General features: G+C 38.6%; 1 protein-coding gene across 10 annotated transcripts in view; it reads right to left on the reverse strand.

Moving 5' to 3' along the window:
- The window catches only part of SYNJ1 (synaptojanin 1), a 103171-nt gene that overhangs the window by 60250 nt on the left and 20308 nt on the right, over nucleotides 1–22613 (reverse strand). For all 10 annotated transcript variants that reach the window (XM_019476299.2, XM_019476300.2, XM_019476302.2 and 7 more), the window contains exons 3-11: nucleotides 22019–22105; nucleotides 20728–20995; nucleotides 15863–16088; nucleotides 13592–13675; nucleotides 11994–12055; nucleotides 11337–11433; nucleotides 8321–8490; nucleotides 7290–7371; nucleotides 2574–2726 (exon numbers count right to left, since the gene is read on the reverse strand). In XM_019476299.2, coding sequence (XP_019331844.2) covers nucleotides 2574–2726; nucleotides 7290–7371; nucleotides 8321–8490; nucleotides 11337–11433; nucleotides 11994–12055; nucleotides 13592–13675; nucleotides 15863–16088; nucleotides 20728–20995; nucleotides 22019–22105 — 1229 coding nt within the window. The remainder of the gene's footprint in view (nucleotides 1–2573; nucleotides 2727–7289; nucleotides 7372–8320; nucleotides 8491–11336; nucleotides 11434–11993; nucleotides 12056–13591; nucleotides 13676–15862; nucleotides 16089–20727; nucleotides 20996–22018; nucleotides 22106–22613) is intronic.

Raw genomic sequence — 22613 nt, forward strand, 5'->3', positions numbered from 1 at the left:
AAGAACTGGCTCAATCACCCCTGTATTAAATTCTGTAAAGTATACCCTCTATGAGCAAAGTGAATGATTGTACTATAACTATTAAGTTGTAAACTGGCAACATGATGGATGACGTACTTGATGGAAAAAATGTATTTTGCCATAATATTTTATGTTGCTTCCTTTCTACCAGATAACTTATAATGTATGACATGATCAAAAAACCCACACTCACCATTCATATATCAGGCAAATAATTGAAAGGAACCCAGAGAAAGCAAAAGAAAAAGCAGTTAAAGAGTTAGATGTAAATAAGCATAGTAATTATTGTAAGTGGACTGTTCAATATATAAATGCACTCCATATTTATACATTTTAGGTCAAAGAAAATATTTTGATATCTAAAGTTGGCACAACTACTTAAGTACGTTTGGCCTTTGAAGAAACAAAATGGCATAAGTGACAAGGGTAGAAAACTTAAATTGGGTTTGAGAAACTAAGTTAGGAACTTATAAGAAGTATTATCATGGCACTGCTGCTAGAAAATAGTTCATGAGAAGGGGGACTATATAATTTTTAAGGAAACCCAGGGCACTGTCCACTCCCCCCCACCACCCAAGTCAGCAGCGCTGTTGGAGGCAGAGGCAGAGGGTATGATTTGTCAGGAAGGTGGAGCAGCATGGTGTGCCAGGCAGGTGGGCAGGCAGGCAGGCACTGTTGCTGCTGCTGTGCAAGAATAAGGTTGGCAGAATAGAGTGGTACCCAGCCTAGCCTGCCTCCCACCTCTGCTCAGGAACCAAGCTGGGCACCTGTGGGTGGGGTGGTGTCTGCTCTGGTCTACCTTCCTTGCTCCTGCACAGCAGCATTAGCAGAGATGCCTGCCTGGTGAACCATGCTGCTCTACCTCCCTGTCAGACTACGCCCTATGCCACTGCAATTCTGGGATTTATTCAACTGGCCAGGACCAGCCTGTGAAAGTGTTCCAGCAAAACTGGGACATATGATCACCCTATTCATGAGGGACCTGGATTATGAAAAAAAAAAAGGGCCCAGCAAAGCATTAGCACTCCTTTTGGAATGGACAGCCCTCTTTCAAGGTAGAATGCACAATATCTGAACAAAGTGTTTTTGCTAACAAAAAAGTTTAACATTTGTTTGAGGAACAGATATAATTTTTCAGACAGAAGCAAAATAGTGTGCCTCCAAAGACCCCAGGAGGGTTAATAAAATAAGAAAGATGACAAGGAAGCATTACTTTAAACATAGAAGGTCAAAGGGGGAATTAAGTCAGGAAACAGAGAGAAACCCCAAAATTATTTTGCTCAGTGTAATCTTGCAGAAGGTTTAAACCTACTCTCAGAAAAATTCAAGTAGCTCCCAAATCAATGAGTCTTGCATGTACCAATACAAAAAGGGGAGAATTTGGCCACTTGTTTAATTTTTAAGAAGCCTATTGCCATAACAGCTGTATGGGCACAGAAGGATTTCTGACCTTAAGGATTTTCTGAAATATAGTGAGAAAGACAAAGTATAGTTAAATCACAATTATTACACGATATGATGAAATAGAAAGTGGAGATCAAAGAATTAAATGCATATTATTCTTTATAAAAAGAACTGCATGAGCATAATGACATCTCAGAAGAACTAGTTAGGGCAGTGGCAGGCAATTATTTTGGGTGGAGGGCCGCTTACTGAGTTTTGGCAAGCCAGCGAGGGCCGCATGACAGCCAGCGAGGGGCAGATAAATATTAATTTTCTACATTTTTTAGGGGCCCTGTGGGCTGGATAGAATGGCCGGGCAGGCTGCATCCGGCCCGCAGGCTGCATTTTGCCCACCCCTGAGCTAGGGATAGTCTTTATGGCTCAACATTAGTTTGTTACAGACCACCTGATGAGAAAGAGAAACATTATGAGAATAAGTTAAACCTCAATGTTATTTGTTAGAAAAAAAGTAGAGCTGTCCAATACATGCATTAAAAGGGACAAAACAGGTTGAAGAAGTAATCTGAATACACTAGCAAATGTAGCACAGCATTGCTTATAACCAGAGACAGATAAATCTAGACATGAAGGATTTTTTGAGTAACCACAAAACTAGAGACAATTTACAGACACAAACTGAAAAACGATGATCTTGCCAAATTAACATACTAAAATGAAAAGCTAAGGCAAAACCAATAAGAGAAAAAACACAACAGTAATTTCCAACTAAAAGTATTTTTGAGAGGAAGTGTTATTCTCAAATTACAGCAATGGAGAAAAACACAAAAAAGAAACTTAAAGTATCCAAAAAAAATTCCTGGATTTAAATGTATATTTGGATTGCATATCTAGAGGTGACTGTGAGTCTCATCCCTTGCTACAGAACTGTACTGACAAGGAACAGAAGGCAAAGAACTGAAGGCAAGATACTAGTGGAATTTGAGTCGGTTGGCAAGTTAGATTTTTTTATAATGACAATTCATTTAGTCCCAACTGTATTGGATCATTATAAAATGTACATTAAGAAAAACCTCTTGGTTGTTATACTTGGGGTAAAATGAAACATACTTTGATCACAACTGAATGCTTAGGATTAAAATGTGCTTTACCTTAGCTTTTCCCTCAAGAGCTCCAGTTCCTGCATATATTTTACTGACAGAATCACCGTTCACAGACCACATGGACCGGAAAACTTCCTGAAAGCGAGTAACCAACTGAGGTTTCTCTGCTAATCCTAAAACCTCCAGTTGTTTTGTTAGCATCTGGAACAGTTAAAAGGAAGCGTTTATAAGAAGGTTCATGAAATATAGCTACTAAAAATTACAGTCAAATTCTCTGTATAAGTTTGTTGACGTTAACATTACATTCTGGGAAAACTGACACCCTGTCAGATTAAGAAATCCTTCTTCACAAGAACATTACATATAATAGCAACAACATTTAGTTTTCCAAAAAAACTCAAACCAGAAGCAGTAATATGGAAACAGAGAGCTGGCCTTTAAAATGTTTTGATCTTAAAAAAAAAATATCTATGGTAATTTCATAAACTTTGATTCTCTGGTCTTTGAGTCTTCAAAGTATCCAAATGAAGAGCAGTTTATATTCTTCCTATGAAATTCTCACCTAAAAAACAAAAACAAACAAACAAAGCCACATTGACCTTTACTATCAGATCATGACAACAATAATGCTTTGTGCTGTTGAGCGTCTTGTGCAACTCATCATATTTTTGTTACAATTTTACTAATGCATATAAATTTCCATCCCTACTTTTACAAACACTATAGATTAGGATTCATTTTTTTCAATAAAAATGTATGAGTACAGTTATACAAGTTTAAATTCAGAGCTACCCTAAAGCAGAGAGGTGTCAAACAAGTGACCTGTGGCCATAGGTAGTCCTCAGATCTCTCCTTCCAGACATCAGCTCCCTCTGCCACTTTTGGAAGGCAACTACCTGCAGATGCCTGTCATCTGCAGCTGAAAGGAGGTGAAAAATCTCTTAAAATAATGATGCAATTGGGATCTGAGGAATTTTATGCACTATCCCAAAAATGGTGCTCCTGCCATGCCAGACTTCTCACATGCCATAGGCCTGTGAGAAGCGGCAACTATTTGATTCAGATTTGGCCAATTCAGAGGGACAGTGATTAGATTATTCAATCCGATTAGGTCAAATCACTGTCCTGATTTAATTCAGCTTAATTGGATCTGAAGATTTGGCGCTGCTTCAGAGATCTGTCCACAGATTAAACAGGCAGCAGTCCTCACCACGCTGAATACAGGGCAGCAGATCAACACCCCCATAGTGAGGGAGGGACTGGGACTGCAGGGGGCAGGCTAGGCTGGGGCTGTGCTCTGGGAGGCTAGCTCCCTTCTGCCCAGAGCGAGCCGCGTCTGCATCGTGCCCCCCGCCCCGGCTGAGCAAGCGGCAGGAGGGCAGACCCCCACTCTCAGTGCTGCTACGCCCGCATCCCATATCCCACCACCCTAGCTGGGCAAGTGGCAGCAGTGCAGAGCCCTCGCTCTCAGCACTGTTGTGCCCGTACCCCCCACCCCGGCTGAGCAAGTGGGGGGCCCAGCTGGGGCAGGGGGGCATGGGCTGTAGGCTCGGCAGTGCTGGGAGTGGGGCCTATGCCCTGCTGCTGCTTGCCCAGCCATGGCGGGGGGGGGGGCTGTTTACCAATAAAACAGTCAAAGGACCAATCATGGAGGGATGTAGAGATGTAGAGATACAGTCATGGAAAGAGAAAAAGAAGCTTCCTCAATTCATCTGTAACATACTGGGTAGCATGTCTGGCAAGTAACCCTCTAGAAATATACACAGTATGAATTCTGAATACCTTCAGCTCCAGAGCAGACACTTCTGCAACTCACTATATTTTTGCTACAGTTTTACTAATGAATGTAAATTTCCATCCCTACTCTTACAGACGCTATTGATTAGGATTAATTTTTTCCCCCCCAATAAAAGTATGAGTAAAATTATATAAGGTTTAAATTTAGATCTGCCCTAATGCAGAGAGATGTCAAAGCTCATGCTTTATAACTCTTGAGATCTTCAGTCCTCTCCCTGGTGTGTCAACCAAGAGCATAGCTGCCTCACTTTTATTTTAATATACATTTAAGAAATTATTTCATTTAAATTAAATTAAAGAAACTCAAAAAGACTGAAAAGGTTGCTTCTCACTAGCTTTACACTTCCATCTTGCAGATTTTTAACTGAATTGATAATTCAGCCTCCTACACAGATAAGTTCAATTTATATGCTCTAATAAAATTACTGAATTCACTTCAGATTTACTTAAGTGTGAAGGGACAAGATTTAGATGCTGTCATTCTAAAACTGCCAATGAATTGAGTGAGTGTAAAACTACCTTTTTGCCATGAAATCGGTACTGATATAAAGAAAACTATCTGCATCAGATATCGGCCTGATGGGGATGATAATTTGGCTGATAAATGCCTGTGCTGCGCGCAGCTGCAGAACATTACTCAGGCAGCGAGGAACAGAGGCAAGTCCAGTGTGGTGGAAGAGGAGGGAAAAGGTGGGGTGGGGGGCAGATCAATGCCCCACATGGTGAGGGAGGGGGCAGGGGCTGCCCAGGCGGGGTGGGAGGGCGGAGCCACAGCTCATAGGGTGCAGCGGTGGGAGGTGGCTCCTGCCACTGCTTGCACTCTGGGAGGGCAGGGGGGAGGAGTGTGTCCCCCCAGATCTGCACGGGGCAGGGCGGGCTGCAGCCAGAGCTGTGTAGGTTTTTCTTGGCGGAGGCTGGCTCAGAGTGGGCGCTGGTGACACTGGGAGGATGCTGCATCCACCCCCAATTTCACTGCCAGTCCGCTGCCAGCACCACTGGCACCAGCCGCAGCCCCAGCTCAACACCCCGCCTCCACCCATGCACTGGGAAGAGCCAGCGCTGTGCCGGGTGGCTGCGGTGCTAGGCACAGAGTGGCGGTGAAATTTGGGGTGGATGCAGCATCCTCCCAGAGCTGCCAGCGCGGGCTCTGAGCAGAGCCCCACACAGCCCCAGCTGCAGCCCACCCCACCCCACCCCATGCAAATCCAGGGGGCACCCCCACCCTGGTGCCCTCCCAGTGTGCAGGCAGCAGCGGGAACCACCTCCCTCCTCTCCCCCTCGCACAAGCCACAGCTCCAGGCTCCCCTGCCCTGCCTGGGCAATACCTGCCCCCGACCCCTCACTCATTGCAGGGGATGTTGACCTGCCCCCCCCTCCTAACCTCCTCCCTCCCCTTCCACCACACGGACTTACCAGCTGGAGGCAGCTCTATCGGAAAAGTATCAGCCTATGTGCCTCCTTAAATATCGGCTATCTGTACTGGCCCCAAAAATCTCTATCAGTGAACTCCTAATGTCAGCCTAACCTAAGACTGGAATGCTTCAAAACTAGATATGAATCTGTAATGAACTGTCAAACCCAAAACCAAATTGGAAACAGGTTTTAGATAAGAAAAGATCTTTAAGGTTATAATCACAATTTTTTCCTTGGCAAGTCAACATGAGGTGGAGTTGTAAAACAGTTTAGTCAAGTACATTGGGATTTTTAAGCAACATAGCTCTTCTTTACTATACCTAGAATGAAGTACATCACAAAGGGGAAAAAAATGAGATTTTCAAAACCCACCCAGAGTTATGGGGCCCAGTAAGTAGGATCCTTTCATTTTTCTGCACTCCATGGCTCAAAAACCATGACTGCCTGCAACTCAGGCGGTTAACATGCTACAAAACTTTAAATACTCCAACCTCTGGCTAGATCCACCATGCATATATGGCTGTCAGGAGTTAAAAACAGTGAAAGAAAGGAAAAAAGGCAAAAAAAAAAAAAATCAGAGTACATTTGACAGTTAATTATGGACAAATCAGTGGACTAAGGCTAAAATACAACTTGACAGGGGAACTCCCAGTAAGCAAGACTCTCTGTACTCCACAAATCATTTGGGCTAAATTCTGGTTTGAAGTCCATGGACTCTACAGTTTTGTTGGAAATTATAAATGTAAATATTTATAGTAGTACTACTTTTATATTTAATTCAATTTACAATGCCCACAATATTCCATTTGGTGCACATTTTTATCTTTAGAGTTAATTTGATGGAGGAGTGGAGTGTTCATAACCCCTTACAGCTATTGTTTCAGGTTGCCTGAAAACTGGATGTTATTATATCAATTTACATTTTGTTCATGTTTTCAAGCTTTGCTTTATAACTTTTAGTATTAGAAACATTTATTTTCAATGTAAGCAGACAACCAGGAATACAATTTCATAGGAATTTGGACACTGAATTTGGATGCACCTTGGCCCTGACTAACATTTTCTCTCATCCACAAAACTGAGGAGCCAAGTAACTATGGTTTCCTGAACAACCAGTAGTGGCAGCTTTCAAGAGAATTACCGTTGGGTACCAAAAACATCATCCACAATGCTTACTGCAAGAGCAAACCTGGGAAAGTTTAGTTTCATGCACAGAAACTGCCTCGCACATATGCTTTTCTGCAGGACTGAAGCACTATTCCTTCTTTGGAATTTAAGCCTGAACCTTAATGAGGGACAACAAACATACAAGAATAGAAGACATCAGTAGTAGACCAGAAGATTTTTACTGTATGTTCCAAGAACTGAGCTACTGAGATTTGGTATCCTATGCACCTAATGTCATGCTACAAATCAAGTTCTTGCACATGACTTACACATGCTGTAATTCTCTTTCATGTGGAAGATTAAATTGACTCATTAGTTTTAAAAGAGGCATTAGAAAATATCTGCAATGCAAAGTATTGTTGTTAGGCATCTATATTATTTTCCTACCTCTAAGCCAAAGAAAGCCTGCACACTGTTTGTTCTATCCAGACAGTCCAAGCAATTTGTCCTGATAGTACCACTTTGATATCTGTGCCAAGTACAACAAGATAAAAAATGAAATAACTCAGTATTATAAAAACATCAACAAAGGCAAGGACATTAAGATCTTAAGCAGAACAGTAAATTAAGGTTCAATAATTGCAATAGTATCATTATAAAACAATGCCTGTATAAAGTTGGCAGCAATAGGTTTGCTCTACTAATAGCAATAAATTTGGCATCTGTGTTGACTAGACATAAGCAATTTATCTTTTGCAAATAAAGCCAGTGTGCCCTCAGTTTCTTGAAGTGTTCTTTGCTTTCTAGACTAAAGCATTACACTGGAATGAATTTCCTTTCCAGACACCAGGAAACAGAATATGTACTTTGTAAGGAAATTAGGGGGGGTAAAAATCCTTGTTTAAATGAAGGATTTGGGGAACAAAATACCATTAGAAAACAAACAGCTGGAAGTGTTCTCATATTGAGCTGACACTGAAATTGTAGTAAACTGTTATAATACTGAAGCCAACATTTTCCCCAAAATTACCCTGTTTGGAAACTTTGTACAGAAAAGTCGATGAAACAAAGCTACTGCCTGGCTCCACGGGCCCTTCCTCATTCTCAAAAAGATGACCCCATTTTATTTTGCAACATACTTATTTTCCCCGTTACTGGAAGTTCACAATAAAAGCTCAGAAGTATTGCTTAATAATACTTAGATAGTTAGATGCTTAATAATACTTATGGCTTAGGTGGCCATAAACTTAAGATAAATAATAACAGATTCAAGATCACTTTAGAAACCCACGCAGACAAGGCATAAATTACATATAAAAGCAAAATGACTGATTCATACTTCTGCCTTAGTTACTGTTTTAGAAAAAGTAAAGATAATTTATTCCACATAAACTAGAAATGGTTCTCTCTTCTTGGGGCTTGAATAATGAAAGTTAGGGTGGCAGCATATTATAATGGAATGGGGAACCGAGTCAAACCTTTTAACTTCCTTTCCATCGAAATAGAAAAATCCACAGTCTAAGAATTTTTGAACTTGAGGTTTAAGCATGCTGTGTAGTTTTTCTGCCTTTCCACCTTTAACCATTTGATGATAGTCAAAGTTCACCATTTTGATATCAGTAGAATGTTCTGAAGCTTTCAGGTGGCTCTAGTATTGGGGAGAGGAAAAATAAGTAATATAAATACACCAAGCAATAAACAAGTTGATGTCACCAACATCAAAATACTAAATTAATTTGTTCTATATCTTCCCCACTATGCAATTTTCTCTTCAGGAAAATGAGCCTGATAACTTGTATGTACTTGCATCATTCTCATAAATAAATGACTGACAGCTAAACTGTGAACTTCTGCCAAAACCAGAATCAGATTTGTGTTCTACCTGCAATGCTAGCATTTCTTAAACAGTGTAGCTCTTACACATTCTGCTGTTAAATGTGTTCGTAGGATTCTCAACCTCCACATAGAAAAAAACCCCAAACGAACTGTTGACAGGCTCTCTGATTTTAGAATTTTTATATAAACTGCAGCTTATGGGCTGGCACTGACTACAGAGACCTGCCTAGTTGTATGGTGCTGGTTCTCAGCTTTCTATTGTTAAACTGCGTTTTAAAACACCTAAACAAATTAGTGATTTTTTTAAATATTATTTTTGCATGTAAGCAGTCATCTGATAACATATGCCAGTAAGAGGAAGGAAATTGTCTGCACAGACCTCAAATATAGTCATGCATCAAAGCAACACATTCTACCAAGATACAGTTCAAAACAGAGAAACCTTATCAAACTCTGCATCTGAATTCTACAACTTATTTCTGATACTGAACTGCCTATTTTGTCTTAAAAGACTTTCTAGAAATGTGCTTTGGTAGAGTTCCACATTTCTGGTCTCAATGGAACAGAATCTTGAGACAATAGTTTGTAAGCCTGGGCTTTCATATTCTAGATAAGTTAAAAGGAAAGAACTTACTAGATAAATTAAGAATCTGCAAACAAAATTCTGATCTCAGTTATTGTGGTAAATCACTACTGGCTGAACTGAATTGCACAGTTTTAACAAAAGACAACCAGAAATGTATTTTCTGGCTAACACTGGTAATTAATTTTGGCTGCACTCTTTCACAAAAGGAATAGTTACTGCTACTACATACGGCAGAATTTTACAAAAAAAGAAAAAAAAGTCAGATGTTTAAAAAACAAACCAACAAACAACACCCCCCCCCCCCCCACACACACACAGTTTAGTTGCTCTGTAAAATGGCAAACTGCCTTGGTGCTACAAGTTTAACTGAACAGGCCTCCTGTTCAAGAGATCTGTCTATTTATTTTATGGAATAATTAAAACTAAGGAAATAAAATCAGAAATCCAACTTTAGAAATATCTATTAAAGACTGTCAATATTTTTAAAGCCACAGTGATAACATTTCCAGAACTACAGTATAGAAACAAATGCTGTAGCAACAAGAAGGGGAGTTTATCACCTTGCATACAGGATAAAATAGTTGCATCTAGCGCTGATGGCTAATAAAAGAATTTGTATTAAACCACTTATGCAATAGCGAATGGAACATGCATCAACAATGAGACCAAATAATTAAGGAATTTAAAAGGCAATCATTAAGGTTGAGAGGTTTTGCTTTGTTTTTTTTGCAGACAGTTTTTTTATTTTTTTAATCGTAGCTGTTTGATATGCCAGAAGCATATAACCTTAGAAGTAGTGTTGCAGTCAAAGCAGGCAAGATGGACAAAAGATTAAAGGAATGTATTGGAGTTCTTACTGCTCATCATGTATTAATATAGACAGTCACATTGAAAGTATAGTTCAAAATAGCATCAACTGAAAAGGACATTTTGAAATTAGAACTACCGATAATACTTCCTTGAATTCTAGCACTGGCAACATGGAAGTCCAGTAGTAGAAACTGAGAGTGAATGATTATAATGTCCATTTTTTAAAGAGAGAAAGTTTATCAGAACAGATATTACTTTAAAAAAAACAACCTATTTAAACTTAAATTAATTCTCAGCTCTATATACATTTACCATGGTAATACTAGAAAGTAACCAAGAGGAAATAATAGATTTAAATGAACTGCTCAATAGCTAGGGGGAAAAAAAGAAAAATTATTTTAGCTAGTACAAAAATAAAAGCTCGCAATTTTTTTTCTTCAGAGTATAAATAGAACGTTAACTGAACACAGGAAGACATTTTTCCTGTAATACGAAGGTGCGCCCCTGCAAGCTGGGAGCCCCATCAACTGATGGGACTCCCAGCCGGTGCAGAGGGAGCCTGAGATCATAATCCTGGAGCCCCTCTGCACAGCAATAAAGCATGATGGGATCTGATGATGGATCCCAGAATCACATCTCCTGTCGTGCATTGTGTGTTTGTGGGGATCTTGCATCAGATCCCATGACATCTATTCTTGCAAATAGTTTACAATCAAAATAGTGGTTCTTCTGAATAGTGGTCCTTTTTTCATTTAAAGAAAACCATTCTATTTAAGCCTAAACTACGTATTGTTGGGCAAAAAGTACTTCATACTCAAGAATGACTAAAATATAGTTCTGGAGAAAAACTTTGCGTATCTGAAGCACTCGCTATACTCCAAGCAGCTGTTTCATATTTACAAAACATACACATTTTTCTTTAGACATAAACCACTATTTATGGGAGGCTAATCTTTTTTTTTTTTGGGTAATCAGTGAATAGCTACATAGTTTTTTTGCTAAAAATAAGAGCAGAGATGAACACACTAAGCACAATAGGTTGTAATTACAACTATTTCAACATTTGTTTCATTTTATTATATCCTAGGGACTACCTTTGTGAGCTTTTAGAATCTTTGACTAAGCAAAATGGATACAGCTTTATTTTAACAGTAGGCAGTATAACATGCTTGTTTCATTCTTTGATGGCTACTTAACAGCCTCTTAAAAAGACAAACAGATTCCAAAAATATCCACAGGACCAGATAATCGCTTATGTTTACCTGAAAGGCTTTGCTAAGCATGTGCTCTCCTTCTTTAGCCCCAAGTAAATTTACAATAATTTGCTTGCCATATACATTTTTAAGGGTTCGGAAATGCCTGTTAACAGAAGAAACAAACAAAAAAAAAAATCACACTCACCTTGTCAGGTAGAAACCTAGCATAATTATTACATACCATATAACATTAATCAAACTTTGCCTGGAACAGTAAAGAAGTATTCCATTAACGGCAGCAGCCATTTTACTAGGATGGCTCTCAAGGAATCAATCTAACCCAATAACAGCAAATGGCAATTGACTACTATTTAGTTAGGACAATAGTAGCATAAATTCTTCTTAACGGAATATATGTGATCAGTGCCAAGAAGTCATGATACTTGGGCCAGGTGTTTTCAGGTATGAAATGAAACTCAATTTCAGTTGTACTATAGAGGCTGCCAAACAAAGTATTACAAGAAAACATTTATGGATATAAAAGTTAGTCTCAATTTGGTATAGTATTTTGCTATCTGAACATTATTCAGATTCATTTAAGCACATAAGTAGTCCAAGTGAACTTTAACACATGCTCACTTCTTTAAGTGTTTTGCTATACCACAGCTCTACTCAGTTAAGAAAAATCAAGTTGGGGGTGGGGGGGGGGATCCACTACTTCACCTGTCAAAAGCTGGTGCGTTAGCTTCAAGTCCCCTAGACATTCTGACACGATGAGATCCCACCTTTAATCAGAAGAGTAAAATTAATTGCCTACTTAAACATTTCTTTTTACATCATGTACCTTACTTTCTATATGCATTCCTTTACACTGGCTTCACTTAGAATATCTTTGATTCAACCTCTTCAACCTTGCTGCTTAATTACTAAGGTCCCTCTACACGTGCAGGTAAAGATGTGATGGGATACAATGTGTGATATACACAGTAATGCCTCCTGCCATATGACACATGCAAGACAGGAGGTACAATTATGGGACTGCGCATTAGATCCCATTGTGCCTTACTGCCAGTGCAGGGGCAGCCAAAAAGAAGCACGCTCCCACAACTGAAAGCCCTCTCAGATGCTGCGATCTTCCAACCTGTGTGTGTGAGAAACCCCCAGAGCTTAGAGATAGCGGCAGCCCTGAGCCTGGTTCTGGAAGCTGAGGGGTGCTGCCAAGACCCAGACTGTAGCTGCTGGGGCTGAGTTGCTTAACTATCAGCCCCTCAGTTGCTTAACTATCACCCCTGGCTGAGCATGGTACAGCCCCATAGCTGTACCATGCTCAGCAGCTAATTGGGCTCCCAGCTGCAGGGAAGACCCTATTACATGTGCAAATTAAAGCTCAATAGCAACCAGCTATAAAGCTAATACACATTTTCAAGGTCTAACTTTATAGCTGGTTGGAGCTTTTTATGGCACGATAACTATAATTTGCATGTGTAACTGGTCTCAAGGTAATCATGCAATTAACTAGTTAATTGCTTAATACCTGTAACAGGTAGAGGCGGCCCTCCTTCCATACTATAAATGGAAACAAGTATTCTATGGCCTTCATACTACATTTAAAAATTCCTAATTCTTCACTCTGACTTTAATTCCTTTTTACTAGGATTCTTATTTCATTCTTCTTTTGTAAATTTTAAAAATACAGGTTCTTCTTCCAAGAATGTTAGGGCTAATCATATTTTAGTCAGTGTTTCTTAGTCTGACAATTACTTGAATTGAATAATACAAAGCAGTCTAAATCTAGAGAAATATATCCTTTTGTATGTTCTAGAACAACCTGTTCTGTCAGATAATTACTTATATTAAAAAAGGAAGAATTCAAAACTTTAGACCAAAAGATGTTAGGAGTTTTAGAGAAAAAGCATATTCAGCTCTTGGAGGAAATAATATCCAGTGACCCCAGAGCAATGCCACCAGTCAGCTAGCTGCAACACAGACTGGCTCCTAAACAGAAAAATAAGTGGGCAAAATAGCCTACAATGGGGGCACCATGGAACAATTTGGCTTTGTGATGGGGCCAGGTAGCAAGTAGCTGTACCCATGTTGCAGCTGGGGGATGGGGTGGCAGGGACAGATGGCAGAAGAAGCCGGGTTGAAAATGCCAGCTTGCCTCAAACCCAATTCAGTTTGTTCTGGCCTGCAACTCTGAAAAGTTGCTGACCAGTGGCCTAAATGGTATAATATGAGAAGGTATTTTAAAAGAAAAAAAACTACTGCTAACACACAAATTACCTAGATTTAACATTATATTCATATTATCTTCTATTTACCTGCAGGCCTGGCTGCTCCCAAAATAATGGAACAGATCCACGAATTTGGATGAAGGAAGACACACAATCATCTAAGAAAATCACCTGTTGCAAAGGAACAATTGGGGAGTTGGAAAAAGAATGTTTTTTAAATAATCTAAAATATATTCAAATATACTGCATACTCCACAGGATAAGCAGAACTGTCAAGAGTTATTTTTAAACAAGTAATATTAAAAAGTTCTTATTTATGAACTAAACTACTTGACAGCAAGCAGCCCATACTCCACACACTAATTTTGACTTCAGAAGAGTTTCATTTTGTCCCCCTGTGAAAACGTAATAGGACAAGACTGATACTATTTACAACACTTATTTCATATGTACCTTTTAAATACATGTATTAGTAATATTTAGGTGTTAGATAACAGAAAACCTGAAGTTTCATGTTATTTCTTCTTCATAAATCTCATTTAAGAATCTTATAAAACCAAATGTTCAAATCAAACTGGACTATAACCATCCTTTCAAAATCATCTTCAAGGCTTTCTTTAAAGTTCCTCTGAAAATTCTGAATGGCATTTTGGTTTCCTTTTCCTTATTTATTTATTTCAGTCCACTCTTGTTTATATGAGCAAACACAATTTATTAGTTTATGGATCTACGTTTATTAGTTTAAGACTTTTGACATTAATTTATTTCTGTTATAATGCTGAAGGTTTTAATACATATTAACCCATTGTTTAGTCAAAGTTTTTAAATCTGCTACTCTATTTTAGCCAGAAAGCTCAAAATTAAGTCCCACACTAAAAGTAACATGCTCTCAAATGTTATAAAAACAAACTATGATTCAGTAATATGACAATTTGAATTCAGCTACGTTCAGCTTATGAATTCTGGTTATCATGATGTTACTGTCCATGCCCATGCTCTTATCCCATGGTAAATGCAAGATGGCTTACTCTTCAGTGTGTGCTTCTACATGAGACAGTAATTATACAGTAGCTTAATAACACTGCATAGTAGCATGCTGGGTGAAACCTGTTTTAATATGCTACTGTGCAGAAATATTAGGCTACTGCACAGTGCTTGTGAAAACCCATGCACCAGTGCTACTGTGCAATAGCATCAGTTACTGCGCATTGACTAAACCTAATGCACAGTAACTACGGCTTGTTTACATGGCCCTATCCCTAGTGTTGATACTAGAGCTGAAACTCCAGGGTACTCAGAGACACTCAGCAAGATGTGCTGGGCATGAGTGAAGGTATGTTTTCATATCAGGGATTGTGTTTAACCTTGGCTGCTCCTGCTGTAGTAAATGGAGGATGACCTGCAGTGGTGGGACAGGGGTAGTGATAGAATGAAAGACTATCTTTGATTTGGACATCCCAGAGGACTGACCTAAGTCCAAAGAACACTGGAGTGGTGAAGAAAACAAGGCAGGGAAATGAATACAGGGTTTTTATTATTTATTTAGATCTTTTGTGTTAAGTGAAGTGTAGCTGTGCTTACAAGTTGCTGCAAAGCTCCATGCATCCGTTTGTTTTGCCTGCTTTGTTTTGCCCTGAATAATTACTCTGTAAACTGCAATTTTTCTGTGCATCTTCAGTTATGGAAAATAAAAGCATGTTGAAGCAACTTAGGGAACTGGAGAGTCAAGCATTGTTTCAGGCAGCTAAGCTATGTGTAATCCCACCTCTGCAAAGGAGGAAACAGAATCTGTGTCCAAGAATCATGTTAGAGAAGCCAAGGAAAGAAACTCAGATCAAGGGAAGTTTAAGACCAAATGGGTCTAAGCAGTAAAGACCTAAAACACAACAGCCTAATGAATATTAGCAAGTGAAGCTTTATTTATGACCATGCGTGACAGTTAACTAATAAGTGACCTGATAGAAAGTTATAGTGCTACCTGTTGACCAACCTCTGAAGCAAACTGTGAGAGTAATTTTCTACTCACTAGGGGAACACTGAAGTCACTGGGACTCCACACAACTGCAGGGATTCTGAGACATGATTTACCCACACAACTGCAGGACTGGGACTCTTGGCAACCATGTACTCATGATAGAGCAACAAAACATAGGATGATTTATACTTTCATGTAATTCGGTATAATAATTTACAAATGCAGAGCAGATCCTCAGTTAGTAATTTAACTGGCATCAAAAGAACTACACCAATATCTGGCCCACAATTACCAGATTAAGCGCAACAAGCCAACATTTAGTTACTATCTACACGTTGTTTACACTGACTAGCTGCAGATAAGCAACACAGAATGCATCATACCTGTTCAGTTTCAACAAAATTAGCAACATGACCATCATCATTTGTTCCCCGTACATTAAACCTGGTCCCGGCTCGTTCACAGCTTAGTCGTGAAATGAGGCAAGCCTTTGCCTGTTTGTGAGCTGCATAAATTGTTCTAATTTCAACTCCTCCACACATGAGACGCAATAACCAGTCATCACAGTTCACACCATAGTGCTTAAGATGTAAATGAAGAGACTGGTTCCTATCAGAAAAAGAAATAGCTAAGATTTATCACTGGAAATGAAATAAAACATTGCTCATTTTGTTTAGGTGCTCATTTTGTTTAGGTAGCTAGCTTAGTTCTGGAGCCATTAATTATGACCAAAACAGAGAACAGGAAGAAGAAAATCTTCTCTGCTGTAGATAGTGCACAGCTTCTAGTTAAACATACTTGAAAGAATAAGACAGTAGCTTAGAAGTCTGTAAGATGTCAGCTGATATTAGTGCTTCAGAACAACTAAGTACTGCGTTACCTTAAGCAAGCTTAATTTGAACAAAAACTGAGATGCCCCACACCTTATTGAGAACAACGTATGTGGTTACACAACAGTCTTTAGGACCTGGGAACATGTCCTGAAGACTTAAAAAAACTTTTTTAGTAGGAAACTCTCAGAGTACAGGTCTATACATGCTGTTTTGGCTCTGAGACATCAATCCAATATCTGTTCTGATTACTAGTGATATGGTAGGTATTTGGCTTCTGAAATGAATTCATAGTCCATGTATCGCAAAAAAAAAAAAAAAATAGATCTACAACAGGCATTTTGGTTATAGTCTCATCAAAGATTGACTGAATCATAAAGAACCTTCTTCTCTTATCCTTGGTTTTCCTAAGCAGGCTGTGAAGCATATTAGTAGAGTGTATTAGTAGAGCATATTAGTATACCAGAGCTACAGGTATAGGAAAACAAAATCAAACTAATAAATCCACTGTAAAAGCATTTTATTGAGTCAGAGATTCTGCTTTGAATTTAAATGTATGGAATGTTTTAGTTACAGCCTCCTTCACTGAAGGAAGTATAAATTTGTTTGAATAAGCAAACTTAAAAAAAAAATTAAAAATCCTTAAAGTGAGAACATAATTTAACCTACCCCATAAAAAAAGCTGAGGTTAACTAAAACTCCATAAAACAGGATGTATTTGTAATGCAACCCAAATACTTAACCTCCTTCTTACAGGATTTTGAAGCAGGTATGCAAAGTAAAAAAAAAGTTATAATTTCTGTTGTATGTCTATGAAACTAAAGGAGAAATAAATTGAATGAATCTAGTCAACATTAAGATCAACACAATTAATATGAACTATGTGTAACAAAACACTGCATTGTTATTACTTAGAATGTATAACCTACATTCTAATCCAGCAGTACTTAACATCTGACCTGTGGGGCTCCACACAGGTCTGGAAATTTGGTGGCAAGGGAGTAGTGACAGTGGTAATTGCTGTGGCTTCCAGAGAATAACGCCCCACCCATGGGATACAGCCCAAGGGGCTGGAGGTTGAGCACCACTGCTCTCTAATCCATCGCTGTACAATGACCACCACCACATGACCCTAAGCTGCTAGATACTAAGGAAACATTAACAGTAATTATGAAATTCTAATTAGATCTGGCACAGGCTTGGCCTGCCACATGTCATGCTAATGTGCCCAAACTCTGATAAAGGAGGACCTTTTGGGAATGAAATGGTAGCTTACTTTCCATAGCCATTTGGTCTATAACCTCAAAACACTACCAAGGAATGAGTAAGAAAAATCTATGTTATAAAGTTCTGCTGAGAGAACTATGTTGACTAGAAGAGCGAAAGAATTACAATCTTAGCTATGCTGGCAAAACTTCTGATGCAGATGAAGTTATGCTAACAAAAAGTCTATTGGGCAGCCTGTCATTCAGGGACTATACTGGCAAAAATGAAACAAAAACAACTTTGTTATCATACACTGAATCTCCAGTAGGGGGCTCTGCCAGCATAAATGTCACCACAGCTATACTGCAGGGGCTCTTCACTTGTAGACAAGTCCAAAGGGCTGCATTTATATTAAACTGATTTTCAAATGTCTATATATTTCAGTTTACACATACACTGAAAAAAGAATAATATAGAATGAAGAATGATACTGTATTCTCTTGCATACCACACATCTTGTTTTCTGAAAGGCATATTGTAGAAGAAAAGATTGTTCCAGAGTGAGGACCAACTGTGTGATATAGACTGTGTAGTATACAAGTAAATGCGGTAGTACATGTATTAGAATACTGTGTATAGGATATTAAAAAAAATAGAACTCTCTGGAATAAAAAGCATAAAACTAGATGGACATGGCTGAACTAGCAGCATTTAAAAAAAAATATCTCCAAGTGGTAAATAAGTGTTTGTCCATAAAGGTATTTAATCCAATTTATTATATTTTGGTTCCTGAGAGTGAAGAATTCATTTGTACAAAGGAGCTATAAAGTTTCCTAGATAGGAGAGAAAGGGTACATTATATTCAATAAGAGACAGCTTTATCATTTCCCAGAGTACTTTTGTAACCACAAACAAATTAGGTACTTTTGCTCTTAAAACTCAATACAAGTCTCTGGTTTAGCTTTTTGTTCCAAGGTTGTATATTGATCTTTAAAAAAAAACAAAAAGAAAACAAAAAAACCCTTACTATACCCCAAATTTTACCAATCATCTGAAACTGCTTTACAAACATTATTACATAAAGCCTCAAAACTAGTGTGGGTTAGGGTATGTTTTATTTCACAAAAATATATTACTGCAATGTTGCATTTAAAGGGGAGACTGAGAAAGCAAAAAACATTCTTCCCTGGAGATTAACAACTAGATTTCCTATAGAAGAGTCTGGACAAAATAATAATAATAATACAAAATAAATATCCTGCTTATGTATTTTCAGTGTTTTTAATTTTGTATCTTTATCTTCCTCCCATCATAAATTTCCACCCTATTAACTACTAAAGTTGCAAAGTATTTTTTTTTTTTTAAAGGAAGCTCAGGATGTATAGGAAAACTGAAAGCTAAGTTACCATGAGTAAGATCATCTAACATTATGGTCCTAAAGATACTGGCCTATCAGTAGGGTCTAGCTCACTTCCTTCAGCCTACAGATGCAAACTGCAGGTGCTCAACTGGAATGCTAGGAAAGATGATACAGGTCAGAAATGTGTTTAAGGCTAAGAATTTTTCTTGTCCTGGTCTGCATACTTGACTTCATATAAATTGCTTCTGTTCTTCCTGTTTTCTGACCAAAAAGAACAGAAAAGTCATGAACAGAGCTACCAGCAGAAGAGACAAAGCAAATGAAAAACATGCATTTTTTCACCTTTTTAGCTACTGTGGTGTCAAGTCTCAGAAGTTTTAGGAAAGTCTGTCACTTTGCTAAAAAATGTTGTTCCTTGAGCATCAGAAATGGATGGAAGGAAGGCTATGCTGGAAACAGAATTGCTCAGATTCATCACTTTATCATGTAATCTTTGGAGTATTCAAGATAATACTAAAATCTCAAATAGATTGCACACATCTGTATACACCACTGATATTTCAGCCATTTATTGGCAATGCTATAAAAATAATCGTCGTCATAGTCCCTACAGGCTGGGGAACTCCCTTCTTGTCAGTGCAGAGGCAGAAAAGAATCTTGGAGGCATTACTGATGCCAAAATGAACATAGGCTGACAGTGTGGGGACGCGGTCAGGAAGGCCAACCGTACCTTGTCATGCATCCACAGATGCATCTCAAGCAGGGCCAAGGAGGTGATCCTCCCTCTCTATGTGATACTGGTTAGGCCGCAGTTGGAGTGCTGCGTCCAGTTCTGGGCGCCGCACTTCAGGAGGGATGTGGACAACATGGAGAGGGTCCAGAGGAGGGCCACTCGCATGATCAGGGGGCAGCAGGGCAGGCTCTACGAAGAGAGGCTAAGGGACCTGAAACTTTTCAGCCTCCACAAGAGAAGGCTGAGGGGGGATCTAGTGCCTGTTTACAAACTAGTCAGGTGAGACGAGCAGGCATTGGGGGAGTCCCTGTTCCCCCGAGCACTACCAGGAGTGACAAGAAATAATGGTCACAAGCTGGCAGAGGGTAGATTCAGGCTAGACATCAGGAGGCGCTACTTCACTGTCAGGGTGGCTAGGGTCTGGAACCAACTTCCAAGAGAAGTGGTGCTGGCTCCTACCCTGAGGGTCTTCAAAAGGAGGCTGGATGAACACCTTGCCGGAGTCGTTTGACCCCAGTACTCTTTCCTGCCATGGCAGGGAGTCGGACTTGATGATCTCAGGTCTCTTTCAACCCTACCAACTATGAAACTATAATATTCATTACTGCATGTACAAGCCATATTTTTTTTTTTAAAATACCGTCTAACACACATGCGTGCACGCACACACTGTAAGCACTCTGCTGCTGCAAAGTACTAAATGAAAGGAACACATCGTTTCCAAGCCACAGGAGTTACTCAGTTTTAGAACTAATAAAGCTCTGAAATAAAACAGCCTTTGGAATTTCCCATTCCACACCAGTTTTCTACAGAAAATACATTTTAGAAGTGAATACTTCTGTAGCGAACATCATGATCAAAGTACAATTTTACAAGTTGTTAGAACTCAGCCTTCCAACCAAGACACTTAAAAATGCCTCTGAAAACTCTACAAAACCATTACTCATTTTTATAGGAGGCTGGACTGAAATCACTCAATTATAGATCAGTAACAGTTATGTTATCTAGATTTATATAGCAAAAGGCAGTTGAGAAATATAGTGATAAAAATTTGCCCTAGAGAAATATGCACATGCATATTTTGCATTATATGAGGCCTATAACACATTTTCAACTCACCAGAAAAATCTATTGTCAGTGGTGTGTTCTTGCATGCTACGGTGAGCATTAAGACTAAGATCTAAACTGATGCCTGTAGCAGACCATGCAAAATAAAAGTTTCCTGAGTTCAAAACTTTGCGCACTTCTGAGATACGATCTTCATCTGAAGGATCAGTTCGTAATGATATGAATTCAGTACTAGTAACTCGAAAAACTTCAGATTCTTGAATCTTTCCTACTGACATGCATCCAGTGACTAGAACCAGATAATGTAACAATGTATCACCTGTAAAAACAAAAACATTGTTAAATTTTTTCTTATAACATATTTCAGATAAGTGAGATTATCAACCAATTTTCAGCCATTTCTCTGTTCCAAGCCTGATGTATTTTCCTAATACAGCCAACCCAGCCTAATACAAGTACATTCACCAATGGAATTCTTCTTCTGTATAGTTCTGCAAACATTTAACTAAAAAATTAATAAATACAAATCTTAATTTTGAACCCAAGTAATGCCTTTTACTATACTATTTTATACAAGCATGTGTCACAGCAATATATTTTATTAACTGTAAAATTATCAGTAATTTTAAGTATAGTCTTGTGTTAAGCCTCAGTTTTTCCCCTTTTCCTTTAAGCAGAGAAGATATAATAAAGAGGCAGCAAAACTAGCCTGGGTGGGAACATGATGCTCCTATTGTACATGCGTAAACACACGCAGGCCATCCCTGTAATTTGCCTAAAAGAAGTACAAACATGATAGTTTCCATAGGGCTACTCAAATTTTACTGAATAAACGTGATGGCAAATAAGGTGACAGACAGGGAAGAAGCTTCATTGAAAGCAAAGAGGACTGAGAAAATAAAAATTATTTTTGCTTACTATTCTTTGCTGACTATACCATGTTAGCCACCATACAAAAAAGTGGCACAGAGGATCTTGTATTTAGGATTTATATAATACAGTATACAAACAGTGCAGCATAGTGCAATTTGTTTACAGCTTTCACCAAAACCTTTTTTTACTGTTTGTTTTTTTGGATAATTTATAGTATTTACTAAAAGCATATAAGATTATATATTTTGCATTCTCCTGATTTCGGCTCTTATTCTTTGGGCAAACAACACTGATACCCTGAGGAAACAGGACAAATGGTGACTCATTAGAAAGAAGCCAAAGTGTTCCTCTTCATTAGACCAAAACACTGTGGATTCTTTCGGGGCAGAGGGACATTCATCCTAAAAATTATTAAATAAAAGACATCCCATAACACACAAACTTATTTCATTTTTTACTGTTTACTCACCAAGATTTAATCTTAGTACACCTAAGAGTCCATATGCATCCATTACTTTGGAGTACGTGCTCTTGATTGCCTCTTTCTCTGCAGACACTACAGGAAAAGAGAGTTCAAGATATAAACAGCATACAGCCTCTGACTGATGCAAAAGGTCTATTCTACACTAGAAAGCCAAAGAAAATATAGTCACAATGCTCAACTTGCATAAAAATTCTTGTAAGTTACATAACTTATAAAATTAAATGAACATATATAGGTTCTACAATGGACATGGTTTGACAACCAAAAAGGTATCACTTGCAAAAACTGCAATTGGTATTAAACTGAGAAACTAGGAAAACTAGCACTGGAAAAAGAGCCTGATGAAAGGACTTTGATCCCGAATGCTTGCAGAAAAGGACAATTTTCTTGTCATTTTCCAGTTGGTCTAATAAAAGGTATCATTTTTGGAACCAAGAGTTCTAGTTTTTTGTACGTATGTTTTAGATTAGGTGGATGTGACCTTCATAGAAACATCAGAACAGCCTTAACAACTGGTTTTAACACTAAAAAGTTTGTCTTACTTTCATAATGTGTCTCTAGTAAGTTAGACAAATCAACC

This window comes from Alligator mississippiensis, chromosome 1 (genome assembly GCF_030867095.1).
Source record: "Alligator mississippiensis isolate rAllMis1 chromosome 1, rAllMis1, whole genome shotgun sequence".
Classification (NCBI taxonomy): domain Eukaryota; kingdom Metazoa; phylum Chordata; order Crocodylia; family Alligatoridae; genus Alligator; species Alligator mississippiensis.